The 26,192-nt window shown below is 47.0% G+C and overlaps 2 protein-coding genes and 1 long non-coding RNA gene across 6 annotated transcripts in view; 2 read left to right on the top strand and 1 right to left on the bottom strand.

The window, feature by feature from the left end:
* The window catches only part of ZWILCH (zwilch kinetochore protein), a 35,159-nt gene extending 31,360 nt beyond the window's left edge, over window positions 1–3,799 (top strand). For both annotated transcript variants that reach the window (XM_015243876.3, XM_072962199.1), the window contains 2 exons: window positions 2,112–2,226; window positions 3,304–3,799. In XM_015243876.3, the coding sequence (XP_015099362.1) occupies window positions 2,112–2,200 (89 nt within the window). In that variant the 3' untranslated portion in view covers window positions 2,201–2,226; window positions 3,304–3,799. The remainder of the gene's footprint in view (window positions 1–2,111; window positions 2,227–3,303) is intronic.
* Window positions 885–17,590, bottom strand: LCTL (lactase like). 3 transcript variants are annotated; one of them, XM_031679535.2, is made up of 13 exons: window positions 17,473–17,590; window positions 16,907–17,070; window positions 16,418–16,505; window positions 16,007–16,116; window positions 14,397–14,525; window positions 14,200–14,295; window positions 12,793–12,847; window positions 12,538–12,699; window positions 8,927–9,201; window positions 8,387–8,513; window positions 8,036–8,235; window positions 7,139–7,202; window positions 3,468–3,583 (listed from the first exon to the last, which is right to left on the bottom strand). In XM_031679535.2, exons 1-13 carry the CDS (start codon window positions 17,588–17,590, stop codon window positions 3,468–3,470), a joined length of 1,704 nt encoding a protein of 567 aa, XP_031535395.2. The 3 variants fall into 3 exon arrangements, 1 of the variants encoding a protein (XP_031535395.2); XR_012073237.1 differs by lacking the exons at window positions 16,418–16,505; window positions 16,907–17,070; window positions 17,473–17,590 and adding exons at window positions 885–1,518; window positions 2,364–2,432 and having other exon boundaries at window positions 3,369–3,583; window positions 16,007–16,260; XR_012073236.1 differs by lacking the exons at window positions 16,418–16,505; window positions 16,907–17,070; window positions 17,473–17,590 and adding exons at window positions 885–1,027; window positions 2,364–2,432 and having other exon boundaries at window positions 3,369–3,583; window positions 16,007–16,260.
* On the top strand, window positions 16,386–22,020 carry LOC140696759 (uncharacterized). The gene is made up of 4 exons (XR_012073238.1): window positions 16,386–17,076; window positions 17,370–17,639; window positions 21,115–21,269; window positions 21,629–22,020. It is a non-coding gene; the product is annotated as an uncharacterized lncRNA (long non-coding RNA).
* The last annotated feature ends 4,172 nt before the right edge of the window (window positions 22,021–26,192 follow it).

The following is a 26,192-nucleotide window of genomic DNA, read 5'->3' as shown; positions in this document are numbered from 1 at the left end:
AATACCAGAGGCAAAGCAACGGACAAATGATAAACTGGGAAAAGAAATTTGCAGCTCATGTTCGGAAAAGGGGCTACCTTCCCTAGTATACAAGGAACTTTCGAATCACTGAGACAAATATAAGTAACTCAATAGAAAAATGGGCAAGTAACATGAACAGTTTACCAAAAAGGAAATTCAGATGTCATCTTAAAAATAAAAGGTGCTCAACCCCACCTATAATAAGAGGAATGCAAATTTATATTATGTAAATATCATCTTTCATCTGTCAAATTAGCAAAGGCCAAAAAGTTTGGTGTCACAGTGCTGGCCAGGATTTGGGAGAAACCACACACTGCCGGGTGGAGTGTGAAGGGGTGTGGCTTCTGTAGAGGGTGCTATTCACCAGATTTTTGAAGAATACATTCTTTGGCCCAGCAGTTCCATTATTAAGAATTTATTCCACGTATATAACTAGACCTGTGCAAAAAGGCCTACAGACCAGATTATTAATGGTGGTATTGTTTGCAGGAGCAAAAATAGGGGCCTGGACCATAGAAAAAGGTCTGAAAGGAGACAATTAAAGCTTAACCTTGAGGTGTGGAATGGTGAGGGCAGAGGGTGGTGCTCAGTTTTAATCGAACATTAGAATCATCTGGGGAGCTTTTAAAGTTCTAATACCCAGACCAAGTAAGTCAGAATCACTGGAGGCAGAGCCAGGACATCGTAATTTTTAAAGTTCTCCAGGTGACTCCACTGTGCAACTAAGATTAAAAACCCACCAATTCATACATTTTACTTTATCTCCATTTGTTGTTTCAGGTTTTTTTTTTTTTAAAGAAATGTATTTTATGATTTAAAAGAAGTTTTGAAGACATGAATAAATGTGATACATTTTTGGAAAATGCCATTTAAAAATAAACTTTATTACATAAAGATTAAACCTCTGAGATGAGGAGATTCACACAAGATTAAATGCCTTTTTCCAATGATGCTGAAATAGTGCAGTATGCTGAACATGTCTTCTAGAGTCTTTCTGATGAGGTTGCTTCAAAAAAAGAATGAAAGCTATTTTGAATGTTAAGAGTTAAAACACTGTGCTCATCTATTGGTCCAGAGACTCCTTTTAGGAAAATAAGGAATTTTTATGAAATCATATATTTGCCTGCTTGGAAACAAACTCAAACTCCATTTTGACTTGAACTTTATAACCTCTTCTACCCATCACATATTCTTGATGTGTTTGTCTAGAAATTATCCAGTGACCTTTGGCCCAAAGCAAGGCCCACTGTTGAAGGAGGATCTCATTCGTAAAAGTCATGGGTTATTCAAACAAAGCCTCAGTTATAAATATTAAGGCCCAATAATTTTTTTTTTGGCCAGATCATAAGCATTTACAAAACTAGACTGTGTCATTGGACTGAGCACTTAGGTCAAATACTAGCTTTGTAAGATGTCTAATGGAATGATGCTCTTGAGTAAAATAGTTGACATCCAAAGCAGGAAGGCTGAAGAGAGAAGAGGGTACTTTTAGCTGCCCTGGGAAGAAAGAATAATGATTTGGAGTTAATGAGGGAGAAAAACCGTGTCCAGTAGAGTGCTGCTCACCCCAGTGGGCGCTCGGCAAATGTCGTTGGTAATGGTGGGTATATGGAAGCCAAAATGTTGACCCCCAAGGAAGTGGACGCTATCTCATCTAAATGTTAATTATACCATTTATTTTTGAAAAACAGTCATCTTCAGGAGAAAAAAAAAAGGCTATGTATCAAGACTATAAATCCTAAGTAGAAAATGTTTTCTGAACTCTATATTACGAGGGGGAAAAAGACAGTTGTTTAACTGTAGGATGAAGCACAAAAAATAAAGCAGTAGATGCCCAAATTAACAAGAGAGAGTTTTTAAAAAAAATCTGCTTGCTTTTTTAGTTTGTTTAGTCATGTTTTCGACACATCAGGAGGGTTTACTGTTTAAAGGAATCGCCTTTGCTGATTTTTGTCTGATAAATTCTCTGAAAGTAGAACACACACGTCATTCAGGCTGCTGCTTAATCACTGTTAAATTCAGCAGGATGTATAGTAGAAAAGCCAGCAGGGTGGTAAACGATTCTGATCTCTCTGTCTCTCTGGTTATAGATTTTTCTGAGTTAACATTGAACAGTAGCCTGGAAGAAAGAATATTCTTTACTAACATGGTCACCTGCAGCCAGGTGCATTTCAAGTGATATGTGCTGCTGGGGTCCACTCTAAGGTAGTATGTTCATTTTTTGTTCTCTCCCAATACTGTGTAATATATTAAGTACCTTATGTTTTTGTTCTTTCTACAACATAAATGCTGATTTAATACATTTGGAATATGGATTATTAGTAATCACATAAAAGGCTTACCAGGTGTTACTGAGCAGTGCAAGTCTTTAATTTCCTTTCTACCTTCTGTAGTCACCTGACAGTTTAATCCTAAAACCGGAGAAATGAAAAAAAACTTTTTTAAGTGGTAATGTCTTTGCATTTGAAATCTGTATCTATAGTAGAAAGAGAGTTTGGTTTCAGTACCATTGTTGGAAGAAAAAAACCCTAAGTAGGCATGCTGATTTGACATTGAAAGCGAAGTTTTGTTAAAAACAAGTGTAACCCAGCCTAGCTGTAGGACTGAGCCCCAGTTGTAAACACCCTTTTTAAACTGTTTAATCTGAGGTAGTATTAACCAAAAGAATTAATGGAATAGCATTTTCTACTATCTTACTGTTTTTGTGTTTCAGAAACAGCATTAAATAGAGTCAGATCATGAATAAAATGCCTAACATCATTCTTTCTTAAACTGTGTTTTGTACCCAAATAAGTGGTTATTAATTTTAGCATTTTAGCATAGTTAAGAATAAAATGGACCTTTAAAAAAATCTAGTTACAGAGAAGATTTATAAATTATATGTATAATATTTCTTTGAGGTATTTCATTGAGTAAAGGAAATTAATTTAGCATTAGAAAATTTCTCTTAGAAAAGCGAATGTGCTCATTTGCTTGGTGCCCACCTAATGCTTTTTCCTGGTTGCCTAATAGGAAAGGATTGTTATCTATGATTGACTGTCTCTCATTTGTAGGGCAGTGCTGATGTGGCAATCATTTCTACTTTAAAATAGTATTTGGGGAGATTTTAAAATGAAACATCCGAATCACACAGCAGTTTGTACGCTATGATCCCCTTTTGCAAAAGGAAAATAGGTGCATAACATACAGCAAAATATTAACATTGACTTTGAGAGGGCTGAGATTACAGGTGGTTTTTATTTCATTTGTGCTTATTTTTATTTTCTCATTCTTAAATCCCAGCACAAGCCCTCCTCCCCCGCCAAAAAAAAAAAAAGAGGAAAAAAAAAAGGTAATTATCACAGAACCTGAAAACAGAGATGCATGTAAAGCTTCAGAGCAGAGAAAGGAGCAAGAGCCTGAAGGTGCCCTGTGAAGGATGCAGCCGCCGGACGGGAGAGCCTGTCTCAGCTCAGGCTCCGCAGCAGGAGCATCAGGAGAACCGCAGCGATCAGAATGCAGAGGGTGCAGACCGTGGGGACCACGATCTCCGTCACGATCTGCATGTAACTCAGCAGGGGCTCTGCGGAGGGGAGAGAACGGCATGGCGGATGAGAACGCGGCCAGCATGGCTTCCTCCTGAAAGCTTCCCCTGTCTGGGAAAGCTCGGAAAGGGGCATCGTCATATTTTCTAATTATTCTTATTTGCCATCAGAGAACCTGGTGAATTAAGTGGATAAAGGATACTTAAATTGGATTCCTCCATAGGTACAGAAATTAAAGTCTGCATGTGTGTTAATGCTTGTGCTTACTCAGAATATTAGCATCCATGTTCCACAGTTCCTGTAACTCTCACTGCGGGGACTGATGAAAGAAAATTCCTTGGGAAACACCTGCAGCCTTTCAAAGATGTTAGTGAGCATCTTAAGAGGTACAGGGATTTCTATGTTGACATTTTTTATGGTAAGTCTTAACATAGCTAAATAATCTTTAAGAGTTATAAGCATATTTTGTGGACATTTATGTAATACCTGCTTTTATTTTATTTTTTAAATACTACGTAAATTTTAATCATGCACATACAATGCAAAAATATTTCCCTTTAATAAGCATTGTGAATATCTTACTTAACGGGAAGTAACGAAAATGTTTAACAGCGCAGCAGATAAATTTTTCGCATTTATTTTTTAGATCATATACTTCTTCAAAACCTTCACATATTCTTGACGTGCTTTCAAAACCAGATCTTGACTTAGACTTGACTCGTCCGTAGATCCAAGAGAAAGTCTGTAGGACTCAGAGTGGAGTTCAGTAGTAGCTTCTTTTACATCTCAGCTATATTATTTTCCAGCTTCTGCATCCTGAACAAGTAGTCGCCCGTGCTAGCTGAAGGGTCGGAGAAAATCCTTTTGGGCTCTAAGCTATTATTAAAATTTTCAGCGGAAGGTGGCCCGTCAACAGGCCTTGTAGGAACAGTGCTGATGGGAAAGAACTCTTGTGCTGTTTCTCCATCTGAAGTTCAGTGTTCATCTCTGCCAGCCTCTTGTTAGCCGAGTTTTGCTGACTTGCCAATTGCGTTCTGTTTTCTAGCTCTTCCAGGTGCAGTTGTCTGTATTTTTCTAATTCTTTTTTGTTAGAATTGAACTGCAGAGGTTTACTTCTGGGGAGTTCAGATTCCAGATATTTAATTTTGTGTTCCATTTGACTTCCTGTTGAAGCATTTTTATTCTCTCTCAAGTTTTCTTGAGATGGTGCTTGTACCTGTAAAAACTGGCTGATTCCTTTCCATTTTTCTACTACGTCCTGTCTTGCTCGCTCTTCAGTCTCCCGTTTGTTCTGCTGCACTTGACTGCGTTCCACGGTATTCATTTCTAGGTGACATTTGAGGTTCACTACTTCTTCCAACTTCTTTTTCTCCTCCTCTAGTTTTTCACATTTGTTTTGCATCTCTTGCATAGACAATAACTCCTTTAGAAGAAGTTGAGTTTCTGCATTCAGATGGAAAAATACTGAAGATGTAGATTCCAGTTTTGCTATAAGATCAGCATTTTCATTTGCAGTTTGATGTAATTTCCTCTCTAAATCCTGTGTCTCATTTTCTAAAGGAGTCTGATGATGCGCTGTCACCTCCAGGGAGGCCTTCGACATGGGCTGTTTCTTTCGGGTGTCAGTCAGTCCTTGCTGAAGCTGTCTCACACAGGCCTGGCTCGGTTTATGCCTTAAGCTCTTCAGTTCGAATTCTAGTGCTCGGACTTGCTGTTTCAGGTGAACTTGTTCATTGTATTGTTTGTCTTTTCTTTTTAAGTCATCCTTTTTTTTCATAGACTATATCAGCAATTTTTTTTCTTTCCTGTTTCTTGTTTTAATGTGAATCTCACACTGCAGAGCTCTCGTACCCACTCCACATTTTGACATTCTGTGAATTCATTTCCCTTGTTTCCAACAGCTCTTTTTGTAGCCTGTTAACTTTATTTTCCATTTTTAAAATTTTTTCTTCTAAGTAGTTCACAGTTGATTTCTTTAGGTTCTGTTAATCTTCTGAATAAATGAACTGCATCCTTAATTTTCAATAAGTTAACAGTCTTTACACTCCAGGCCAAGTTGTTTGATTAGCAACAGGATATTCTTATACTTCGAGTAAAGCGACTCGCAATCCTCGGAAGCTGTTTCCGGTGACAGAGTTAAGTCATCAGGGTCATCCACAGAACTAATCTGCTCTTTGACCTTGTCCTTTTTAGTAGATGTTTTCTTTTGAAGACCTGCCACGACCTTGATCTCCTTCACTTAAACTGCTGTTGTCATTCATGTGTAGGAGACCACCAGCCAGTGAGGCAGTCTTCGCAAATACACGTGAAGTCACAGATGCTTTTAATGTCCGTTTTCCACTTTCCTTCTTTACTTCCTTCATATGCAAGCTATCAGAATCTCCTTTCTGCAGAGCAGGAAACTGATGGTCATTAGTTTTTCCCCTCTTCGTCTGGTGAGTTAATCCTTTATCATAACTGCATCACACATGGTTTCTGATCCTTTCAGTTCACTACTTTTGTTCCTGTTCTCTTCTACTTCAACCAGATTTTTGGTGTCTTTGTCTTCCAAAGAGGGTGATGTTCTTTCTGTCGGAGTTGGGCAGGTGCTCTGGTTGGCTGAGTGGGTCCGTAGATGTGAGTTTTGGTGTATTTGTGGGAGAGGGTGAGCTACGAGTGTCCTTCTACTTCGCCATCTTGCTTCCTTATCGTCTGTAATACCTGCTTTTAGGTTTTGTGCCAGACACCCCTCGGTTACCGACACAGGTAAGGCCCAGGTCTCACTCTCATGGAGCTCTTGGGCTCAACAGTAAATTCTACATCATGTCTTTCCATTAAACTTAGTTTAGTTTAATGGAACATATATCTTTAATATTGCTTGATTTTTTAGGTTGGCGAGGGAACAGTGGTGTAATGGCCTATAAAAACAGATGCATTGGTAGGACTGGCATTTTCCGCCTCTGATATCACATTAAAGATGAATTTGTTAAAACAGGAAGTGTATTTCTCTGATTGGCCTTATATAGCGAGAAAGACAAAATCCAAAGAAACAAATGATGTGCATTGGCATTTCTTGATGCATGATTACAGCCTGGTCATTCTATACCTCTGATCTTTTTAGATCCTGTTGCATGAGAAATGCCTTCTGTGAGAGCAGGGACCTTGTTTTGTTTATTGCTGTGTCCCCAGGGCTTAAAACACCCCTGAGCTAAACAGTGACTGCTTAATAATTACTTGTGGGATGAATGAATGTAATATATGGCGGGTTCTTTGATTTTCCTTTGTTCCATTTGGTATAATGGTTGAATTTCCCCCTCCTTCCAACAAAGCCCACTTTGTATAACACAGGAGTAGATTTATAAAGTTACAGTATGATTCAGAAAGGATCAAACTAAAATAGATAAAATACTTCTTTTTCATAGTAAATTTTTAAAAAATATTTTAAATGCTGATAGCCATTTGACATTGCTTGAAAGTAAAGGTGAAAAAAAAATCCATTTCTAAGCATGTGGTTTTGGAAGATTGACTTAAGATAGGTCGACATTTTGAGGTTTTGATAATGCCATTATATATGATTACACAGTTTAATTATCAAAGGGAAGAATCAAACTCACCTGCCGCCAGCATCTGGTTGTTGATAGAGCAGATTTCCAAGGCTTTGAGGTACCAACTTTCCACCTAATTAAAAACCCACTTGATAAGTAAAGTTGTCCTAGACTAGTGTTTCAACTGTTTAAAATCTTTTTGGGAAGAATGTGGGGTAAGACACATTTTTTAATCTACTTGTAGTTTAAATGAGTTACTATTTATTGAACACCTGTGTGCATCATTGTGAGGGAGCCCAAGAGCACTCTTTATTCTTGAGCTTGTAACCTAGTGATTTCCTAGTCATGCAGAACTACTCAATGCCTGACAGCTATCAGTCACTGCTACTTACAGTCCCACTAGGCTCACCCCGAAAATATGCTGATAAACAAGCGAGGGTTTTTTAAAATTTTTTTTTAAAGACACTCTAAATTACAACTTATAGTCCCTGCCTAATACAAGGCACCTGCTGTTAGGTGCAACAACAGAAAATAGAGAATAGACAGCTGGGAGAAAAAACCTGTAGGTTATTAAAAATGGGAGGTTTATTTTTAATCTCATTTTGGAACCAGTGCATCTGTATGGCTGTGCCATTTGGTGGGGAAGGAAGTGAAAATTATGTTGTACATTTGATTTACTTTTCCTGTATGTTGGAGGATAGGGAGCATTTGTTTGCATTAAGACACCACATTTAGGATAACATTTAACTACCCCTAGACTGCCCTTCGTGCTCTGCGTGCTAGAATTGCATTTTAAGGTGTCTGTACCCCACTCTAAGCAATAAGCAGAGAGGTGGTGAGAGCTGGGGGAGAGTCAAAGGGCCTCTGCTCCCACACACCCCCGTGGGGTGCTTGCCAAACTTGGCACACCCCAGCTGCCTGGCTCTTCTAAAATCCAGGATGAGTAACATCAATAACCATTCCTACCTCTCTCGGATTGGGAAAGCCATTGGCAGCGATCAACTTCTTGTAATATTCAACCGAAGCCTTTGGATAGCGTGGCTTATTTCTTTTGTTGAAATCCACATAGTAGAATCCGTATCTGTCCGAGTATCCTCTCTCCCATTCAAACTTGTCCAACAGAGACCAGGAAGTATACCCTTTTATGTTAGCACCGTCTTTGATAGCTGTAAAGACATTGAATTCCATTTTTAAGATATTTTACTTACTTGGAAAAATAATATTGTGAAGGTAATTTTTCATTTATGTCTTCATCTATGAGTTTCAGTCAGTCCAAGTTAAATAGATACGTGAAGACCATCTTGGTCTGTGTCTCACCTTTTAGCATTTCATTTATGTATCCTTTGAGGTACTGAATTCTCCACTCATCACATAACTGGGTGCAGTGTAATTTCTGAGACGCTCCGTTTTCTGTCACGTAGATGGGAGGATTGCCGTACTGAGTCTGAAAGGAATCACGGGGACACATACTGAAAGCCTGCTGTGTTCTCATTGGGTGTGTTTACATTTAGTAGATGCCAGTTAACCTGTTTATTTAGAGATGAATGTAGGAAGGAGGCAAGTTTGGATGAAAGGCTATATTTCTTGACAAAGTATCATTTTAGAAGAAATAAACTTCAAGTCTGTTCTTTCCCACACATTCCATTACAGGTGAGAAGGGCAGCGAAATAACCGAATATGAGATTAGAATTGTAGCTGAAGTTACTAGGCATTACTAGTCTTTCTTTAAGACTTATCTCTGGTAGCTTCTGAGGTATGAGTAACTGGGTTTTTTATTTAAAATGTAAGCATCTGAGCTTAAGCTGTAAAACCATCAATTCAGGTCAAAAATGTCCTTTAGCTTAATGTGATAATCACCTGAGCAAAGTTGAGGAGCCTCCTAAATCCCCACGGCACTGAAAATAGCCACTTAGAGCCCAGATCGGGCCAGTTTGGGTCAACCAGCTCCACTAAGTCGCGATCGGTCTGGTAGCTGGGCCCCTGACGGGAGGGGTAGTTCCTTTCTGTGATGTACCGAGTCGTGAAATGACCTAGTCCCAGGAAGTCAGATGTGCCTTTAATGTAGCTCTTTTCCTGGAGGGAGAACACCGGTAACCTCGGCGTATCCAGGCCTTGCTCCGCACTCTTTCTTCCTAATGAGAGAGGAAAACAGAGTTTAACCAAGTTCGATCTTCTCGCAGTCATTCTGCTGTCGTGTACCATGATGGTACTGGTACGTTGACAGAAAAGCTGTGACCCACGTCCTGGACGTTGGGATTCATCCAAGTGGAAAGTACAGCCTTGGCCTTTCAAACTAGAATTTTGACAACAATGAATACTGTCCAAAAAGTTTTAAGTTTATATTGCTTAAAAGTAATATTTACTAACTCTTTTAAAAAAAATTTTTTTAACCATTTTGGCTTTTTTCCTTACTTCTTTTCTTTTTCCATTTTGGTTTCTCTTTTTCTTTTTATTCTTTTTTACATTTTGATTTCTTTTATTTTATTTTTTTCATTTTGGTTTCTCTTTCTTTCTTTTTTATTTTTTTTTTTCATTTTGGTACAGAGATTACTCAGTAAGTTGTGTATGGACAGTTGTGTAGCTATCTGGGAAAAAAAAAGTGTAGAGTTGGATTTCTAGGTTGTTCCTTATATCAAAAAGTGGTCATCTTGCTTGCGTCCGGGAAGGGAACTGGGGAGAGACACGGTCACGTTCACGTCTTGTAGCCTAAGCTGGTACAACCTCTGTGTTGGGCAATGTTGTCCTATCTTTCAAAATTGTAAAAATGTATGTCCTTTCACTGACCAGCTCTTAATCTGCTTATCCTACACTGTACCCTCTCATGTAAATGGATATATATACTAGGATCTTCGTTAAGGGTCAGTAGCAAAAGATGGAGAACATAAGGTCTGTCAGGAGAGGCTGATTACTTAAATGATGGAGTATCCATCCATAGTACACTGCAGCCGTTAGAGCGAAGGAGGCAGTGCTTCACACAGCAGCATGGAAAAGTGCCAAGAGAGATGTTCAAGTGAAACAAGGATGCAGAGCATCTTGGATATATGTCCAAGTACATGCACGCACGTGTGCGCACACACACACACACACGCACAAGCCGCCTCTGGAAGTGGCTTCCTTGTGGGGAGGACAGGAGCAGTGGGGGGGGGAGCGTGACTGTTCACTCATTTTGTGCTTTAAAAAATCTGAAACACATCCTTGTATAATCTATGCAAAAAAGCTTAAAATAAATGTATAAAGTACCATTTTATGAGTTGATCTAAAATACAGCCATAAAACGTTTCCAAAGAGACTGTTGGTTTAGATTAAATGAGTGAAAAGATTGTACTGTTAAATCCCTTGAAAAAATTAGCACGTTATTACTTTCAGTTACATTTAAACTCGAGAAAAACCACAGGAATTGTCACTGGAGAGTCTAACACAATAGTCACTCACCACATGTGGCTATTGGAATATGGTTAGTGTGAATGCATCTTTAACTCAGTCACACTGATGGATTGAGTATTTTAATTCTGTCTAATTTGGATTTAAATAGACACAAATGGCTACGGGCTATCACACTGAACAGCACAGATACAGAACACTTCCATTATCACCAAAAGTTTCTGTTGGAGAGCGCTGGTCTAGAATTACCTCTCTTCGTACATCTATTGTGAATGAAAGGATGCTTCTGAGATGCCTGGAAGTAATTTGTGAATGAGCTTTCAGGCAGAATGTTTTCATTACTAAAGAAAATATTAACTGTTTCATTTGTCAATTATACTCAATAAACCTGAAGGGGGGAAAGAAAAAACAAAACTACTTATAGGATCTTTCTTTCCACATTGTACAGGGGGAAAACTGAGCCCTGTTCCCACTTGAATTATTGCGGAGTTGGAGTCAGTGGGGTCTGGAATTACTGGCTTTAAGCCCAAGAACTGTTCTGTGATAAATAATCAGTTTGGCTTTTTAGTACAATGCTGGTGTGGTGCCTGCAATAGGGATCCCACGAGAGTAAATGTACCCTGTGAAGGATGAGGTGTGTCTACAGGAACATTCTCAAGATTTTGAATTTGAAGGCTTTGAAGAGGAAATCATTCTCCAGGTTTTGAGTGTGTCTTTGTTTATGTACAGATGTGTCACACAACTGGTTATTGTCAACAGATTTTTTAGAGATTATTTTGTCTAATCCCTTCCTCTCAGGTGATAAGACAGGCTCAAAGAGGTGAAGCACTTTGCCCAGAATCACTCACCGGTTAGCGGCAGAGTTGGAATTAGAACTTTCTGCCTCCTATCCCAGATAAGTTTGATCAATTGTGCTTGAGAAACGGAAATTTTTGAAATGTTGATTCAAACATTCTGTCTTAGTCTAATCTAATCTAAAATGGCCTTGATGTGCGAGATTATAACCTATTTCAATGTCATCCTTGTCTCTTTTTGTTAAGGGGTTGTGGGCTGATATCTCAAAGTCACACAATTATTTGTGTGGATTCCTGTGACCAGACACTGCTGGTCTACCCAGTAGTCCCATGCCTGTCTTCTTCCATGCCCTCTTCCTCACCCTCTTCCAAAGGGCCACATCCTTTATGGGAGTCTTGGCCCCTCCCCAGCCTCTGAGGCCCTAGTCCTGGTGGCCTAGGGCACCTTAGAGCATGTGACAATTCCATCCCTTGAAGTACAAAGGGAAGTCAGCTGGGAGTAGAAGCTGTTTCCTGGGAATATTTTCCTTTTTCTTAAAAACGGGGTACAGTGCTATTCCCTTGTTTCTGCCTCAGGGTGTTGATGTGTAAAAATGTGATGCCTGGAGCAGCTGCAGCCATCTTGTGGCCACGGGGAGTGGCTGATAGGCTAGCTAAAGGTGGTAGAGTGGAAAGATGGAATAAATCTGGGTTCTCAAAGACATCCCTGAGGGCTGGATTAACTAGCCCTGGACCACCCTTTCCTGGATTTCAAGTGAGATGATAAATCCCCTACTTTTCAAGTCATTTTATTTGGAGTTTTCTGTTATGTGGCAGTTAAAAGCATCCAAATTAATACAGCCTTGTGAGCTCTGTCTTTATTCTCTTCTCTGACACTGTGGAAACCAGAGCTTGGAAAGTATTTCTCAGGTGATGGAAAGAACCAGCAATAGAAGTGACCTCACCCATGACCGTCTTTGACTTCTCACTTCTAATTCACTGCAGTTGGATGGAGTGGAGTGGAGGGTTAGGGCGAGGAGGAGACAGGACAATGGAATACAAGAGAGAGCAGCCCAGGGAAATGCTAATTCTTTCCCCTCCCCTGGTTTCTGAAATTCTCAGTTTCCAGGTCTAGGAATGTGTTTGGGTATCCCCTGCCCTCCCAATTCGAATAACCAGTTCTCAGTTCTTTAGGGGCTGGGTTGTTCCTTGACTGCTTCGCCCAAACCAGCCTAGTGTGTTCTTCCAACCCCTTGCCTTTTGGTCATTTCGTTTGCGCTCATACTGTTGCTGCGGTATCTGGACGTGGCTCACCGATACGGTCCTTCATGACTTGGGGGTAGTCACCGGCATAAATGGGGTTGGCAAACCAGCCCAGGCAGAACTGTAGGTACCGCTCGGCAGCCTCTATGTCCTTGGGGTTGCTCATGTCCACAGGTTCGCCCCAGTCGCAGTTTAATGAAATCCCCACCAGACCTGATAAGAGAAAGGAAAAGGGGTGGCAGGCAGGAGTGACCTCGCTCCTCCGGTCGCTCGCCCGTCCCCAGCGCACGCGGCGGCAGAGCTCACCTTGCTGCCTGCTGCGCCATGTGCTGTTGTAGGCGTGCCAGGCTTGGGCGTGGGCCTGGAAGAGGAAGGAGCCATGCGAGGTGCCTGCCTCGTCCACTTCTCTCCCCCCGTGCAACCCGAGCTGACCTGTCTCTCCTTCCGAACTCTATAGAGACCCAGTTTAAGTCCTATCCTTTTCGTGAATCCAGCCTTGATTAACCTGATCCATAGTCTCCCTTCCTCTGACCTCCCTTTTCTTTGTACCGTGGAGGAAGCATGGTCTAAATCTGGCATAAACACATGCACCACGGCTTTGTGTTATTTATCGTTTCTGAGGTTTTTGCGAACGTGTCTTGTTTTGTCCCTGGTTGTCCTCGGTGGCAGCCAGGTAGTGCACTCACCATAGGTGCTTGCGAAGTTAGGAAAAGACCGAGCACCTGGAACAGTCTTGAGAAACGGACTGTCTTCTCTCCATATTCTTGCCCAGTCACCCACTGACGTCCACGGTTTACAAAATCCCAAGCCAAACAGTCAAGAAATGAGAACGTTCTCTTGCTGACATGAATTTGAAGGTCTGGTATGTCCCCGGTGGCCCCCTGCCTGCCCGCTTGATCAGATCGTTCACCTTCTGTTGAGAGTCCAGGGGGGCCAGCCGATCATGCCTCGCCTCCCTGTTCCCTAGTCGTCATCACCCGGACCCTTACGTGTGTCCTGGAGGCTGACCCAATTCCCTCACCCGCTTCTCCAGCCTTTCTGGTGGGCTTGGAGCTCAGCTTTGGCATCTTCTCTCCATGTCGTCCTCACTCTCCTGCCCTCACTGAGCCTGGCTGCCCCTACAGACCACCTCCACTGCAGCTCTTTCCACCAGATGCCACTTTTCCCCGCACATCCCACATACCTCAGGGCAGCGTCTGCCTTGCTCTTTGTCGTACTTTCAAACGATTTCTCCTTCCTTCAAAACCCGCAGGTCCTTTGAAGCCCATGCTATCAGACAAGCGCTCCCAATCTCTCCCTGCTGCTGTCTCTCACCAACCTCCCGTCACTTTCGCTCACTCCTTGGAGATTGGAACCCCGAGCTCACTGTCATCCCTCCCGCTTCCTCCAGTCCCCATTCCTCACAGGACAATTTGGACCTGGAGGTGACAGGTTTCCACATGCGTGTGCTCCAGCCCCTTGGCTAGATTGCAAGCTCTAGGGAGCAGTCACTGTGTCACCCGGGCCACAGTGTGCAGGAGAGCCCGGACGACAGGACACACCCCATCAGTCCTCACGGAAGGGAAGGGGATGCTGTAAGATGCTGTGAAGGTGCTGAGGTGTGAGGTGGCGGAGGACTGGGCTCAGGCTCAGGCTCAGGCTCAGGCTGAGCTGCCACGGGGGCTCGCCCTCCACCTGGAGCCCAGCCTTCACTCCCGGAAGGGCCCACCTCACCTTAATGATGTGGTGTGCCGCCTTGTAGAGGCCAGTGCCACGGAGCTTCAGGCCTGGCGCGTGGTGGCCCGTCTCGTAGCCTTTCTCTGCCACTGTCTGCAGAGATGGCAAGTGGGGGACCACAGGACCCGTGAGAAGTGACCAGGTAGCCTCCTGGCCGGAAAGTGGGTTTCCCACCTGGAGGGGGCCCTGCTTACCCGGGGATCACTGAAAGTGACCCAGTGCTTCACCCGGTCCCCAAAGGCCTCAAAGCACAGGTTGGCGTAGTCACTGAAGTAGGTGGCCATGCTCACGTTCTGCCACCCACCGTACCTGACCTGGAGCAGCTGCAAGCAGGAGGAGAGAGAGAAGCAGGTGCCCTGAGGGCCCATCTCCAGAAAAGACTTTGGGAGCTGACTGGCCAAGTTTAGGGGAGAAGCATGGGGGATTACAGCTGCAGAGGATGTTTAGGGGAAAGAGGGGCAAAGATGCGGGGTCTTGGGCATTAAGACTCGATGGTGGCGGCGATGAACCGTGAGACAACGTAACTGCGGAGATGTGCCTTATACAAACAAGAGGGAGGGAGCAGAGGAAGCCTGAAATTCTCATGCTTAAAAGGAATTTGATGGAGTGAATATTTAAGAAAAGTTTCCAGGGGAAAGAGGTCTGAACATGGGAAAAGAATCTTGAATATATAAGTTCGGAAGAAATCACATATGACACTGGGCGTGGAAACTCTGATTAGGATTGTGAGGGTCGCGCAGGGGTCAGGACCTCCCAGCAGCCTGTCGTGAGAGTGGGTTCTGCTTCCTTCAGCGCAGGGCTCTCTCCCATCTGCTTACCAGGGAGGGGTTTTCCCAAGATTCTTTGGTCCATTGAGGTTACCTGCTGAGCCCTCCCTGCTGGGTTTGAGGGGAGGCAAAGGGGCAGGTCAGTGAGGGCGATTCACCAGGGAAGAAGCTGGAAGGTGGTGTTCAGATCATCTCCCTGAAGCCTGCTCCACGCCCCCAGCCCCAGCTTCGTGGCCTGTGGAGAATCTCCTTCTATCCCTGTCTACCCTCGTAACTATCTCTCCAACCGCTATCCTTCCCGTGCCAGCCTGCTTCCCAAACTAACCGAATCACTGCCCAGCCCCTCCCCGCCTCCTTGCCAGGCTCTCTCAAGCCAGAGCACCCCTTCCCCCAACCTCATGCCCCAACCCTCCAAAGCCCTGATCGGACTCCATCTTCTGCCCAATACCTCCCTGAAGCCAGTATCTCATCCTCTGACCTCCCACCGCCCTGTGTCACAGAGAGTTACATAAATGGCCCCTTGGCTGGCTGGGTCATTATCTCCATGTAGCCTTGTTGAAGGAAAGAATTGCTTGGAAAAAAAAATTTGCTCGAATAGTGATGTCTAACAGTGATGTTCTTAAGCATGTTGCGACTTTATGGAAATTGCTTGGAAGGGAGCTCATATATGAGCGTGTCCCATGCTAGCTCAAACAAACTGGGGGAAAAAAGGCTAAACAACTTGTTAATTATTCCATCAACTCTTAGTCAAAAGATGCTTCTTTCTTTATAGTTTGATTTGTTGTTTCTAGGCCAAATGTTTTGAAAACCATTGAAATCTGCACTTACCATTTATTACAAACATCAGTTAAACCTGTGTGAACTTCCTGCCGTGGATGAGTTGAGAGATTTCTTCTCCACGCCCTCCTACCTTCCCATCCTGAGGCAGAGCCCAGACCCCAGCCTTTGCCCCAACCTCGGCCACCCCAGGGGCCCCGATCAAGCTCCCCACTGCTGAACTGAGCTCTCCTGGGGCCTCTGAGCCGGCACGGCCTCACCTGCGGGAGATCCCAGTGGTGCAAAGTCACAATGGGAGTAATGTTGCTCTTCAGAAGGGCGTCGATGAAGTCGCTGTAGAATTGGATTCCCTTCTTGTTCACCTGGTCAGCTGAAGGTGAAATAAAAGGGGAATTGACAAAAAAGGACCTTGGCTCTGACCTTCTGAAGCTCAGGATTTCTGGACCCTGGGGATTTTTCACAGGCCTGAAGGCACCCTCAGCACCATCAGATCTCAGATGGTGTGACAGTTACTCCAGGGGGCCCCACTACGTGCGGAACGCATGAGAGCCGTTGCCCGGGAAACCGCGGGGGGGGGGATGCTCTCCCCGCCCCGGACGGCGGTGTCCCTGCAAAGCCAACACAGCCAAAAGGGGCCAGGCCCGGGCTGGAGGAGGGTGGCCCCAGCTCACCTCGGACACCCGTGGGCAGGAGCCGGGGCCAGGACAGGGAGAACCGGTAGTGGCTCACGTGCAGCTCCCTCAGCAGAGCGACGTCCTCCTGTACAGACAGGGGTGGGACGGGGCAGGTCACCCGCGCCAGCCCAGGCTTCCTCCTGTCCTTACTCCTCATCTACGCAGTAGACACTACCTGCCCCCCGCTTCCTCCTAGGGATATGCCAAGAGTCGAGGAAAATGCAGGATCCACCTACCCATCACTTGACTAAGGAAAGGTTCCGGGGGCCCTGCTTCCCTTCCTCCCACACCCGCCTTCCCACACCCTGGCACCCCCACCCCCGCCCTGAAGCCCCATCACCACGGCCCCTCCCCTCGGGGTTGCACTGGGGCAGGGGGTGTTTAACAGAGCGCTTGGTTGACACTGTCCCCTGGGCTTCTTCAACATGTCACTGCCCAACTCTCACTAGGGGATGCTCAACGCACACATGCGCATCCCTCACTCACCTGGACCTTGTAGTAGCCATTACAGGCCACATCTGCTGTCTCGTCCCCAAGCACGTTTCCCTTCCCGCTGTGCGTGAAGGCGTCCCAGATGCTGGGGCCTTTCCCATCCTGGTCCCAGGCACCCTCGGTCTGGAAGGCGGAACTGCCCACGCCCCAGGAGAAGCCTGCAAGTATGGAGCCCACGCTGGGCCCTGAGCCCCCTCCCACGCTCCACCCAGTACTGGGACCCTGGGCGGTGCCCCCCGGGCCACTGGGCAGGCCCACTGCCCAGCAGCCTGCCCCGCCTCCCTAGGAGTGGGAGTATATGGGGCAGGGGTGGGAGAAGACATAACACATTAAAAGCACTTATCTGCACTATTTTAGCTTTGATGAGCATTTACTATCTATGTAGTAATTTAAAAAAATCTGTTAGGAGTGTCTTTTATTTCAGAACAACGTCATGGAGTCATTTTTCCCATCCTAGCTGTAAGGAAGCTTAAACACCAAACTACTTGGCAAGCCAGCCAAGGTGGGCCAGCAGACAGGCAGATGGACAGACGGACAGACCAACAGAGGGCTGGACATACCAAGCGGGAAGGTTCCATAGTAGAAGGAGGCCTCTTCTGGGGATCCCTTCCCGGTGGCCCCCAGCCCGGACACCAGCAGCAGCACCCACCAGAGAGTGACAGCCCGCACTGGCTTCATGGCGCCCGGCCCTCCCCCATACCTGAAAAAGGACACCTGACAGGTGTAGGTGCGTGCAGCCAGGGCTGGGGGGACCAGATCCCTGCGTGGGGGCAAGGGCAGGAGGGGGAGGCAGCAGGATGAGGTGGGGGCGCTTTGTCTAGAGAAGCGTTGGCTCTCCGGGGGCAGCTGGTCCGTGGCTCTGCTGAGACCCATCAGCACAGGGTGGTTGAGGCTGGGCACCAGATACGATGCCCCAGTTAATCACTGAGGAGGACAAGGACTGGGCTTTGGGAGGGCCGAGTCTGATGGGCAAAGCTTTAACCCATCCCTGGTCCCTGTCTGATGGGGGAGACCCAGCCTATACCCTGCGAAGGCCCCAGTCTAACGGGGAAACCACTCTGCCTGAGGGAAGCTCCAGTCTGATGAGGAGGCATGGCAACTCACAGAGCCCCTGCGACACCTTCACCTGCACACTGTGGCCTGTGCAGAGAGAGAGACCCCTCTCCAGGCTGGGGGTCATGGGCAGGGTTGCCATCCCAGGGTCTTCGGTCCTAAGGGTCAGGGCGATTCCCTTCCACTCGGCTCCCCTCTCTGATGCCAGCCTCACCAGCTTACCCAGGATTGTCCTCGGTCCCAGACACCCCCAGAGCAGCAGCTGGTGGTCAGAGCACTCTCAGACTCACCCCTGGGGGCCTGCATTGCCCCCTGAGAGCAGAGCCCTCAGCACAGCGAAGGCTCTGGTTGGGGGCGTGACCAGTGGCCTAACCCCCCTACAAAGAGCTTCAATAGCCCCAATTCAGTGGGGAGGGCAGGAATGCTGAGCTGGCCAGCGGAGCCTGAGTCAGCAGCCGGGCAGCTTGGCCCTGGGCCTGGGGATCCAGTCAGCCCCCTCCCAGGGTAGAGGGGCAGCGACCCAGTTCCTTGGTCCCCTCTGGGCCTGATGTGCCACCTTCAGCACACCTTAGCATGCGAAGCTCGAGGTGGGGGTGGCTGGCCTACTTTAGACCCTTCATTCATTCCTTTACTCACTCATTCAACCAAGACTGCCTGCTGAAACACCCCCTCCCTGGAGGCTCGGCACCTCCTGCTCCCCACAATGCCCCGCCCCATCTTCTCAGGTCCCCCACTGTGCTTCCTTCACTGCAGTGCACCCCCTCCCACTCCCTCCTCGCCTCCCTTCTCCCCCTTGCAGCCCCCTTCATCTCACTCAGCCTCCAGCCTCCCTGCTTTTAGCTAAGCCCTCACTGTGTCCCCTTAACTGGGCGGGTCTTACCCCTTCGTGGTTGATGAATTTCTTCCTGCCAGAGTGAAAGGGGACTTGGTCTGAGCCCTCCAGGGGCTTGAAGTCTGGTGGGGGAGGGAGGCACGAGGGAGAGGGGAAGCAAGGTGATTTTAAACACTATGCTAGTGATCAGGGCTCTGATGGAAAGATGGACAGAGACCCTGTAGGGGCTCAAGGAGGTAGGGCTGCCTTCACAGGGAGGGGACTTTGGACAAGATACTTGAGTGTGGAGGCATCTGTGAGATGGCATGGAGCAGGGAGGGCATGTGCAAAGGCCCTGAGGTGTGTCTGGGGACCTGGCAGCTTGGTATCTTCTCTTCTCTTGCATCTGCCCTGCAGTGACCAGGCTGGGCTGTGTCCTCAGGGTGAGCGGACCACTGCACAGCCACCCCGATGGCCGTCTCTTCTGTGGGTGGACTGCTGTGGGTGTCCAGGGCCAGTGGTGTGCTGTTTGCAGGGATGCTGCTGCCTGCCTCACCAGGCCTGGGGACTCTGCTCTCCGGGCTGAGGGCTGAGGTTGGCAAGAAACATAAAACTTTAAGAGCTGATGTCACCTCTGAAAAATGCCCCCTTCCCTCAGAGCCAGGGGCCGAGTGTTTGCGTTGGGGGAGGGGGTGCCGGTCAGCCTGGCACGCCAGGGCTGCTGCTTGGGGTCTGTGTGCAGACCGTCTCCACCATCTGATCCTCGTTCTCCCTCACAGGCTCCAAACTGGAAGGACATGGGCCTCACAGCTGGGTGACCCCCACCCCCGACTTCTCCCTACCCCATCCCACTCCAGGGCTGCTTGGAGCAACCAGGGTAGAACTCTTCTCTTGGAGGGCGCGGTCCGAAGTCCCTGGGGCAGCATGTTGAGGATGGTCAGGCCTCTGTAGCTTCCTCCTGGTCCCTCCTTGCAAGGGGCTGCAGGGGTGGGGGCCCCTCTGCCAACGGCTTCTGCAGGTCCCAGGCCGGAGCCCAAGCTCTGTGAATTTTAGGAAGGGACTTGGGAAAAGCAAAAGGTCTGGTCTTCCATCCTGGGGAGCAATGATGGGTCCCAGGCCGGGGGTGCAGTGGGTGTGGGTATGGGAGAGGCCCGGCTCAGCCCGCGCAGGATCCTATAGGGGGAAGCGAGGGGCAGGCGTGGGAAGGATACCAGAGATTCAGGAAAACAGATTCCTGCCTCCTCCGTGTTGCCAGGAGCCGGCTGTGGGATCCAGTGATAGGACTGCCTCTCTCTGGGACTGAGGCTCCCTATCTAGAACAAGAGCTACGATTTCAGGTGCTCCCAGCTGACACTGCAGCGCCCAGCCCTTCTCTTCCCTGGCCCGAGGAGCTAATCTTTCTCTCTCTGGGGTGGGGGTTGGGTCTCTAGGCCCCATCCACCCTACACCCCCCAGCTCTGCAGCCCAACTCAGCCCTGTTCAGCCCTGAGCTAAGGGACAAGTCCCAGGAGACCAGGTTTAGTGTTGTATGTCATTGGGCCAGCCATGACCCTCTCTGGGCCTTTGTTGCCTCTTCTGTGAAAACAAAGGAGGCTGGCTAGCAGCCATCTGAAGTCTTCCTTAGCTCTGGGGTTCTATTAAAGAGGTGACAGGCTGTTTTCAAGTTGTCTCTGCAGGAGCTGGGCTGGGATGGAGGTGGGGGATTTGAAGGGATGAGAATGGGGCTGGTTCAGCCCATCAAGGGGTTGGGTGTGTGTGTGTGTGGGTGTGTCTCCAGGGAGTGTTTGGGAAAAGAGCCCATCCCGGGGTGCAAAGCTGTCCTGGGGAGCAGGAGTACAGGGGCAGGAGTGGGGTGTTTGGTTTATAAGGATCACTCAGGGGGAGAGGGCATAGCTCAAGTGATAGAGTGTATGCTTAGCATGCATGAGGTCCTGGGTTCAATCTCCAGTACTTCCTCTAAAAATAAATAAATGTAATTACCCCCCCACCAAGATAAAAAATGATAATTAAATATTATAATAATAAATTTAAAGAAATTTTTTAAAAAGGATCACTCTGGGCCCAAGTCAGACTTTCTCCTGAGGAGGGGGCAGACAAGTCAACCATGACAGGCCATCACGGGAGAAGATGGGGAAGGAGGGAGACGGGGGGATGGGGAGGGTGGCCTGTGGAGCAGCAGAGGGCAGTGGTCACGATCCAAGACCCTGGAGTCAAAATACCTCTGAATCCCAGGTCAGTGTCTGCCAGCTGAGTGTCACACACAAGTTACTCAATTTCTCTGAACCGTTTTTCATGCATAAATAGGGATGACAATAATACCTGCTTACCTGCTTCATAGGGTCACTTACGCATTAAATGACATGATGTAAATGCATAACGCGGTGCCCGGCACAGAGAAAAGCCCCAGTGAACCACTTCCGTCATCAACACCATCGTGAATTTCAGCTCTGCCTCTCACAGGGGCTCTCTGTGCGAGGCACAGGGTCTCAGAGGGTAAGTGCTCCCTGACGGCCTGACAAGGGGTTTCCATGATCTGAGAGCTTGGTCTGGGAGATGCCAAAATCCCTCCACACTGTAGGGTCTGCAAGAGCCAGTCCTTTCTGTCCCCTGAGACCAGCGCTCTGCACCCCAAAACCCTGGTCACTGCCTGAGGGCAAGATGCTTGGGGGGGTCAGCGGATTCTGAGGGCTGCTGCTAGCTCTGGCTCTGTGAACAAAACTGAGGGCCTGTTACCTGAGTGTTGATGGTGACTTCCAAGTTCCCCTTCATTTCTCAGAGCCCCTACCTTTCCTTATAAAAATGTGCAAACACATGCATATCATCAATTACATTCCGGTTCTTTTCTTTTCGAGGTGAAACTTGCTTGCAGTGAAATGCACAAATCTTCAATACAAAATTTAATCTTAATCTTTAATCTCCGTTGCAAAACTGTGAGTTTCGACACATGCAGTCATGTGTAACCAAACCACTCTTCAGACACGGAGCATGAATTTGTTTCTTTCTAACTCTGAGTCACACCTCATCTTTCGGAGGACTTTTGGGGGAAATTCCCACAGGTCTCCAGAGGAGGAATCCATGTCATCTTCTCTCCGTCTCAGCTCTGGCTGCTTGGAAATTCTGAGATACGTTTGTGGCCTGCCTCCAGCACGCGCACAGGACGTGAGTTATGCATTTCTGTGTCACCTTACTCTCCTTTCTCCCTGAATTTTTTTTTTTTCGTCTGTTATTTTTAAACCCTGCTGAAGTATATCAACCAACACTAAAGCTGGTTCTCAAATCCTTTTTTTGGAACAAGACTGAAGGAGTTCTGCATAAATAATCATAGTGGAATTTTCAAGCTATTTCAATGGTTTGTGGTGGCCAAAAATGTGAAATTGAGGCTGTGCCAGTAAATCTGGAATGAATTGACACCCTGTCCACAGAGTATGAACCTGTGAGTAGAGTACGCGTGTACACCCACACCCACACACGCGTACGGCACAGAGGAAGAATTCTTTTCTTGGTCCAGATACCGGCATTGGCAGTGAAACCATCAATTCCAAACCGAAATAGCGCACTCAGTGGTGGTCTTGCTGCCCAGGACCCCTGCAGGGCAGAGGTGGGGAGGGGATGGTGCCGTGAAGGGTGGCCTTCGATGGCTGGCCTTGGATGGCTGGAAGCTGGTGTCTGCGAACTAGCAAGGATGATGGTGACAGGTGTGGAGCCAGGCTGCCCAGCCAGCGCTTCCCGACCGAAGTGCTTTGGTCTCAGCTCACCCGCTGATGATTTCCCAGGCCCTGCCTCACATTTTCTCCCCTCATCTTCACTCATGGGGAGCCCTGGACCAGCTGCTACAGACCCACAGACAAGCCCTCAGGTTCCAGGTCACAGAGGGGGGCGAGGGTGAGGATGGGGGTGCGGAGAGCGGAAGAGTCTCGGTGCAAAGGAGGGAGGCTTCTGTGTCCTCAGCACCCTCTCTGGGGCTGCCTTCCAGAGCATCCACTGCAAACCCCACTTCACTTTTACTTAGAAGACTGACTCTGCCTCTTTACTAGACTTAACCTTGTCTTTATCCACCGTTGAATACTATTTGTTTAAGAAATAAATGAATAAAGGTGGGTTCCCCCCCATCCAGAGGGTGTGAGAACAAGCTCCAGGGCTCGTCCCTGGGCAGGGAGCAGGCCTGCGTGGAGGCTGGGGTCCTGGTGTGACAGGCCTCAGAGCTACACAGAGCACCTCAGCCGGGGCGAGGCGCTGTCTGGGAAGAGGGGAGCCTGGGTCCTTCTACAGGGAGGGTGTCGAGGCTGCTGACTCCCTGCTAAGGAAGAAGTACTCACAGGGCCCAGTGATGTCTCAGAAGTCAGCCAGGGATCCAATATTCCAGAGACAGTGAAAGAGTCTAAGGCTTGTATATATTATATATATATGTAATATAAATTTGTATATATATTTAAAAAATCTAACACGTGAATATATTCACATGACAAAGAAATGGCAACCATCCCTGAAGTATATGAAGCTAAAAAGGGTAAACCCCTTCTCCTTGCCCCCCTCCCCCACCTTCCCTCCCCCAGGGGACCACTTATGACCACTGGCCAGTGGCCCGCCCTACATTTCTTCCGTGTTTTCATGCACCTTGGGTACATACAGGTATCAGCCGTTTTGTTTGATTTTCTACGTTAGTGATAATATTGTTTGGCCACATGCTTTTCTTTTTTCATTTTATAATATATGTTGGAGATCTTTCTGGATCGGCGCACCCAGCGCTGCCTCATTCATTTTAATGCCTTCACAGCATTCCATTGTCTGGATGCTCCATAATTGATCTAACCGGTCCCCTGCGGGTGGACATTTTTTCTCCTTTACAATGCTTTGCTCTCGCAAAGAATGCCGCGATGACATGCCTGTTGATGTAATTTCATACCCGTGTGTGCACATCTCTTCCTAAAAGTGGAGTTGCCTTGTCAACTGCGCTTTCTATGGTTATTCCCAAATCGTCTTTCTTTAGCGGTAACCTCATTCTTTTTAACTGAAGCAAAGTCACCACCAACATAACCCGTTAGAGATGAGAAGGGAACGGTGGCTCAGGATGTGGGAGCCACCGTTTCCTTCTGCCCGTGGTCGGGGAAGGACTTGACTCCCGTCGGATGCTCAGTGACGCGAGGTGGGTCTATTTGCTCTAGTTAATCCCTGAGGAGATCATCACTGGTCCAGAGCTTTACAGTTCACAGGGTATATTTCTCTGCATAATCAATCTCTCTTAACTCTACTGAACAAGGAAGGGCAATATTGCTTATTTCCATCCCACTCTATGGATGAGGAGACTGAGGCTTGAAAGAGTCACACTAAGTGACTGACTCGAGCAGGGTCTGAAACTCCAACTTTCCAGTGTTTTCCCGCTGTGTCAACAACTTTCCCCTTTTCCTCTGGGTCACTTCCTGTCTCTCCACTCCTTGCCACCCCCTTTACACCAGATCCTCCCCAAACAATGCTGCCTCAGCATCACCCCAAAGTCAACTCCTCCGGCTCCAATCAACCCAGGAATATGCAATGAGATTAAAGATTCAGATTTGCCTGGAATACATCCCTGAGGCTCTCCCAGCAGATATTCATAGCTTGTTGCTCAGACAAGCTCAAGGACAGATGGTGAGTCCTGGACTCCTTCCTCCTCAGCTCCTTGGCCCCCCAAGGGCCAGAAAATTAATTACTTAAGTTTAGAGGATAAATAGATGGGAAAAGATGCATAAATGAATTCATATGCAGAAAAGAAGACCCAGTTTATAGAGGTGCTTAATCGTGCAGACCCCATTTGGTTTTTAGGGGTGTGTAGGAGCTTTTAACCAACTTCTTCCCATCTTCTTCCCAAATTGTCTTACTCAGATGTGATCACCCCGTGTGGGCTGTTTCGAATCTTGTCTTCATTTCACTTAAGATCATAAACATTTCACATCCACTGTATGGCGGGCAGCTTCCAAGATGGCCCCAGTGATCTTGCTGGGGTTCAGGACTCACTACCCCAATATGGCCCCTTGGAATGTTGGATATTTTAAGCTGAAGGAGTCTGATAAAACAGCAGAAGCACGAAGGTCATTGGGACCTTCCCCCTGCCCTTCTCCTCTGAAATAGGTCATAAACCCCTCATATGAGAGGTGTCCCACCTGTGCCGGAAGAAAGGACCACCCTTATCTCTGAAGACAAAGGGACACCAGAAAGAATCTGAGCACACAGGACTGTTTCTTAAAGTCTTTTTTTTTCCCATTTTTTAAAACATAGACTTTATTCTTTTAGAGCAGTTTCAGGTTCACAAAAGAATTGAGCAGAAAATACAGAAAGTTCACACATAGCCCTTCCCACCCACACATATACACTCCCCTACCCGCAACATCCCTCATCAGTGTGGCATATTTGGCTCAATCGATGAACCAACATGGACACATTAATATCAACCAAAGTCCACAGTTTACATTAGGGTTCACTCTTGACGCGGTACATTCTATGGGTTTTGACAAATGCATAATGACATGTAGCCACCACTATAGCATCATACAGAATAATTTCATTGCCCTAAAAATCCTCTGTGCTCCTTCTATTCATTCCTCCCACCCTCCCTCTCCCCAAACCCTGGAAACCATGATCTTTTTATTGTTTCCTTTTAATTTTTTTAAATGGAGGTACTGGGGATTGAACCCAGGACCTCATGCATGCTAAGCACGCGCTGTACCACTGAGCTACACTCTCCCCCTCTTCAGGTCTTCGCCTCCTTGTGCAGATTCCTGTGTCGTGTAAAACTGATATTAAATAAATTTGCACACTTTTCTCCCATTAATCCGTTTTTGTCCATTTAATTTTCAGACCCACTCAGGGACCCTCAGAGGATCAGGGGAAATTTTCCCTCTCCTTACAGTTCCCACCTCCTTGTATCCACACATTTGTGTAATCTTTTTCCCCTGAACCTGGGCCAGACCTAGTGACTCACTCCGAAGGCACAGAATACTGCAGAAATGAGGGGCATCAGGTTATGGAAGGTCTGAGTGCCTTCCAGGTGACGCACTTGCCCTGGGAAAGCCAACTGCCCTGTTGTGAGCTGGGCCATGGAGATGGGGGTGCCCACAAGTTGAGCAATTGGTGTCTCCCCTCAAGAGCTGGCAAGGACCTAAGACTGCCAACAGCCATGTGAGTGAACTTGGAAGTGGACCTTCTCCCAGCCAAGCTTTGGGATGACTGCAATTCCAGCCCACATCTAGATTGTCGCCTCCTGAGAGGCCCTGGCCAGAGGCACCCAGCCAAGCTATGCCTGGACTCCTGAGCCCCAGAAACTCTGAGATAATACATTCTTGTTTGTTAAGCCATTAAATTTGAGGGTCATTTGTTACACAGCTGATACACATTCTGTGGTCTCCAGTTCCCTATTGCTGGATGCGTGGGCTGTGTTTAACT

This window comes from Vicugna pacos, chromosome 6, assembly GCF_048564905.1.
Source record: "Vicugna pacos chromosome 6, VicPac4, whole genome shotgun sequence".
Classification (NCBI taxonomy): domain Eukaryota; kingdom Metazoa; phylum Chordata; class Mammalia; order Artiodactyla; family Camelidae; genus Vicugna; species Vicugna pacos.
This window is presented reverse-complemented; position numbering and strand designations above follow the sequence as displayed.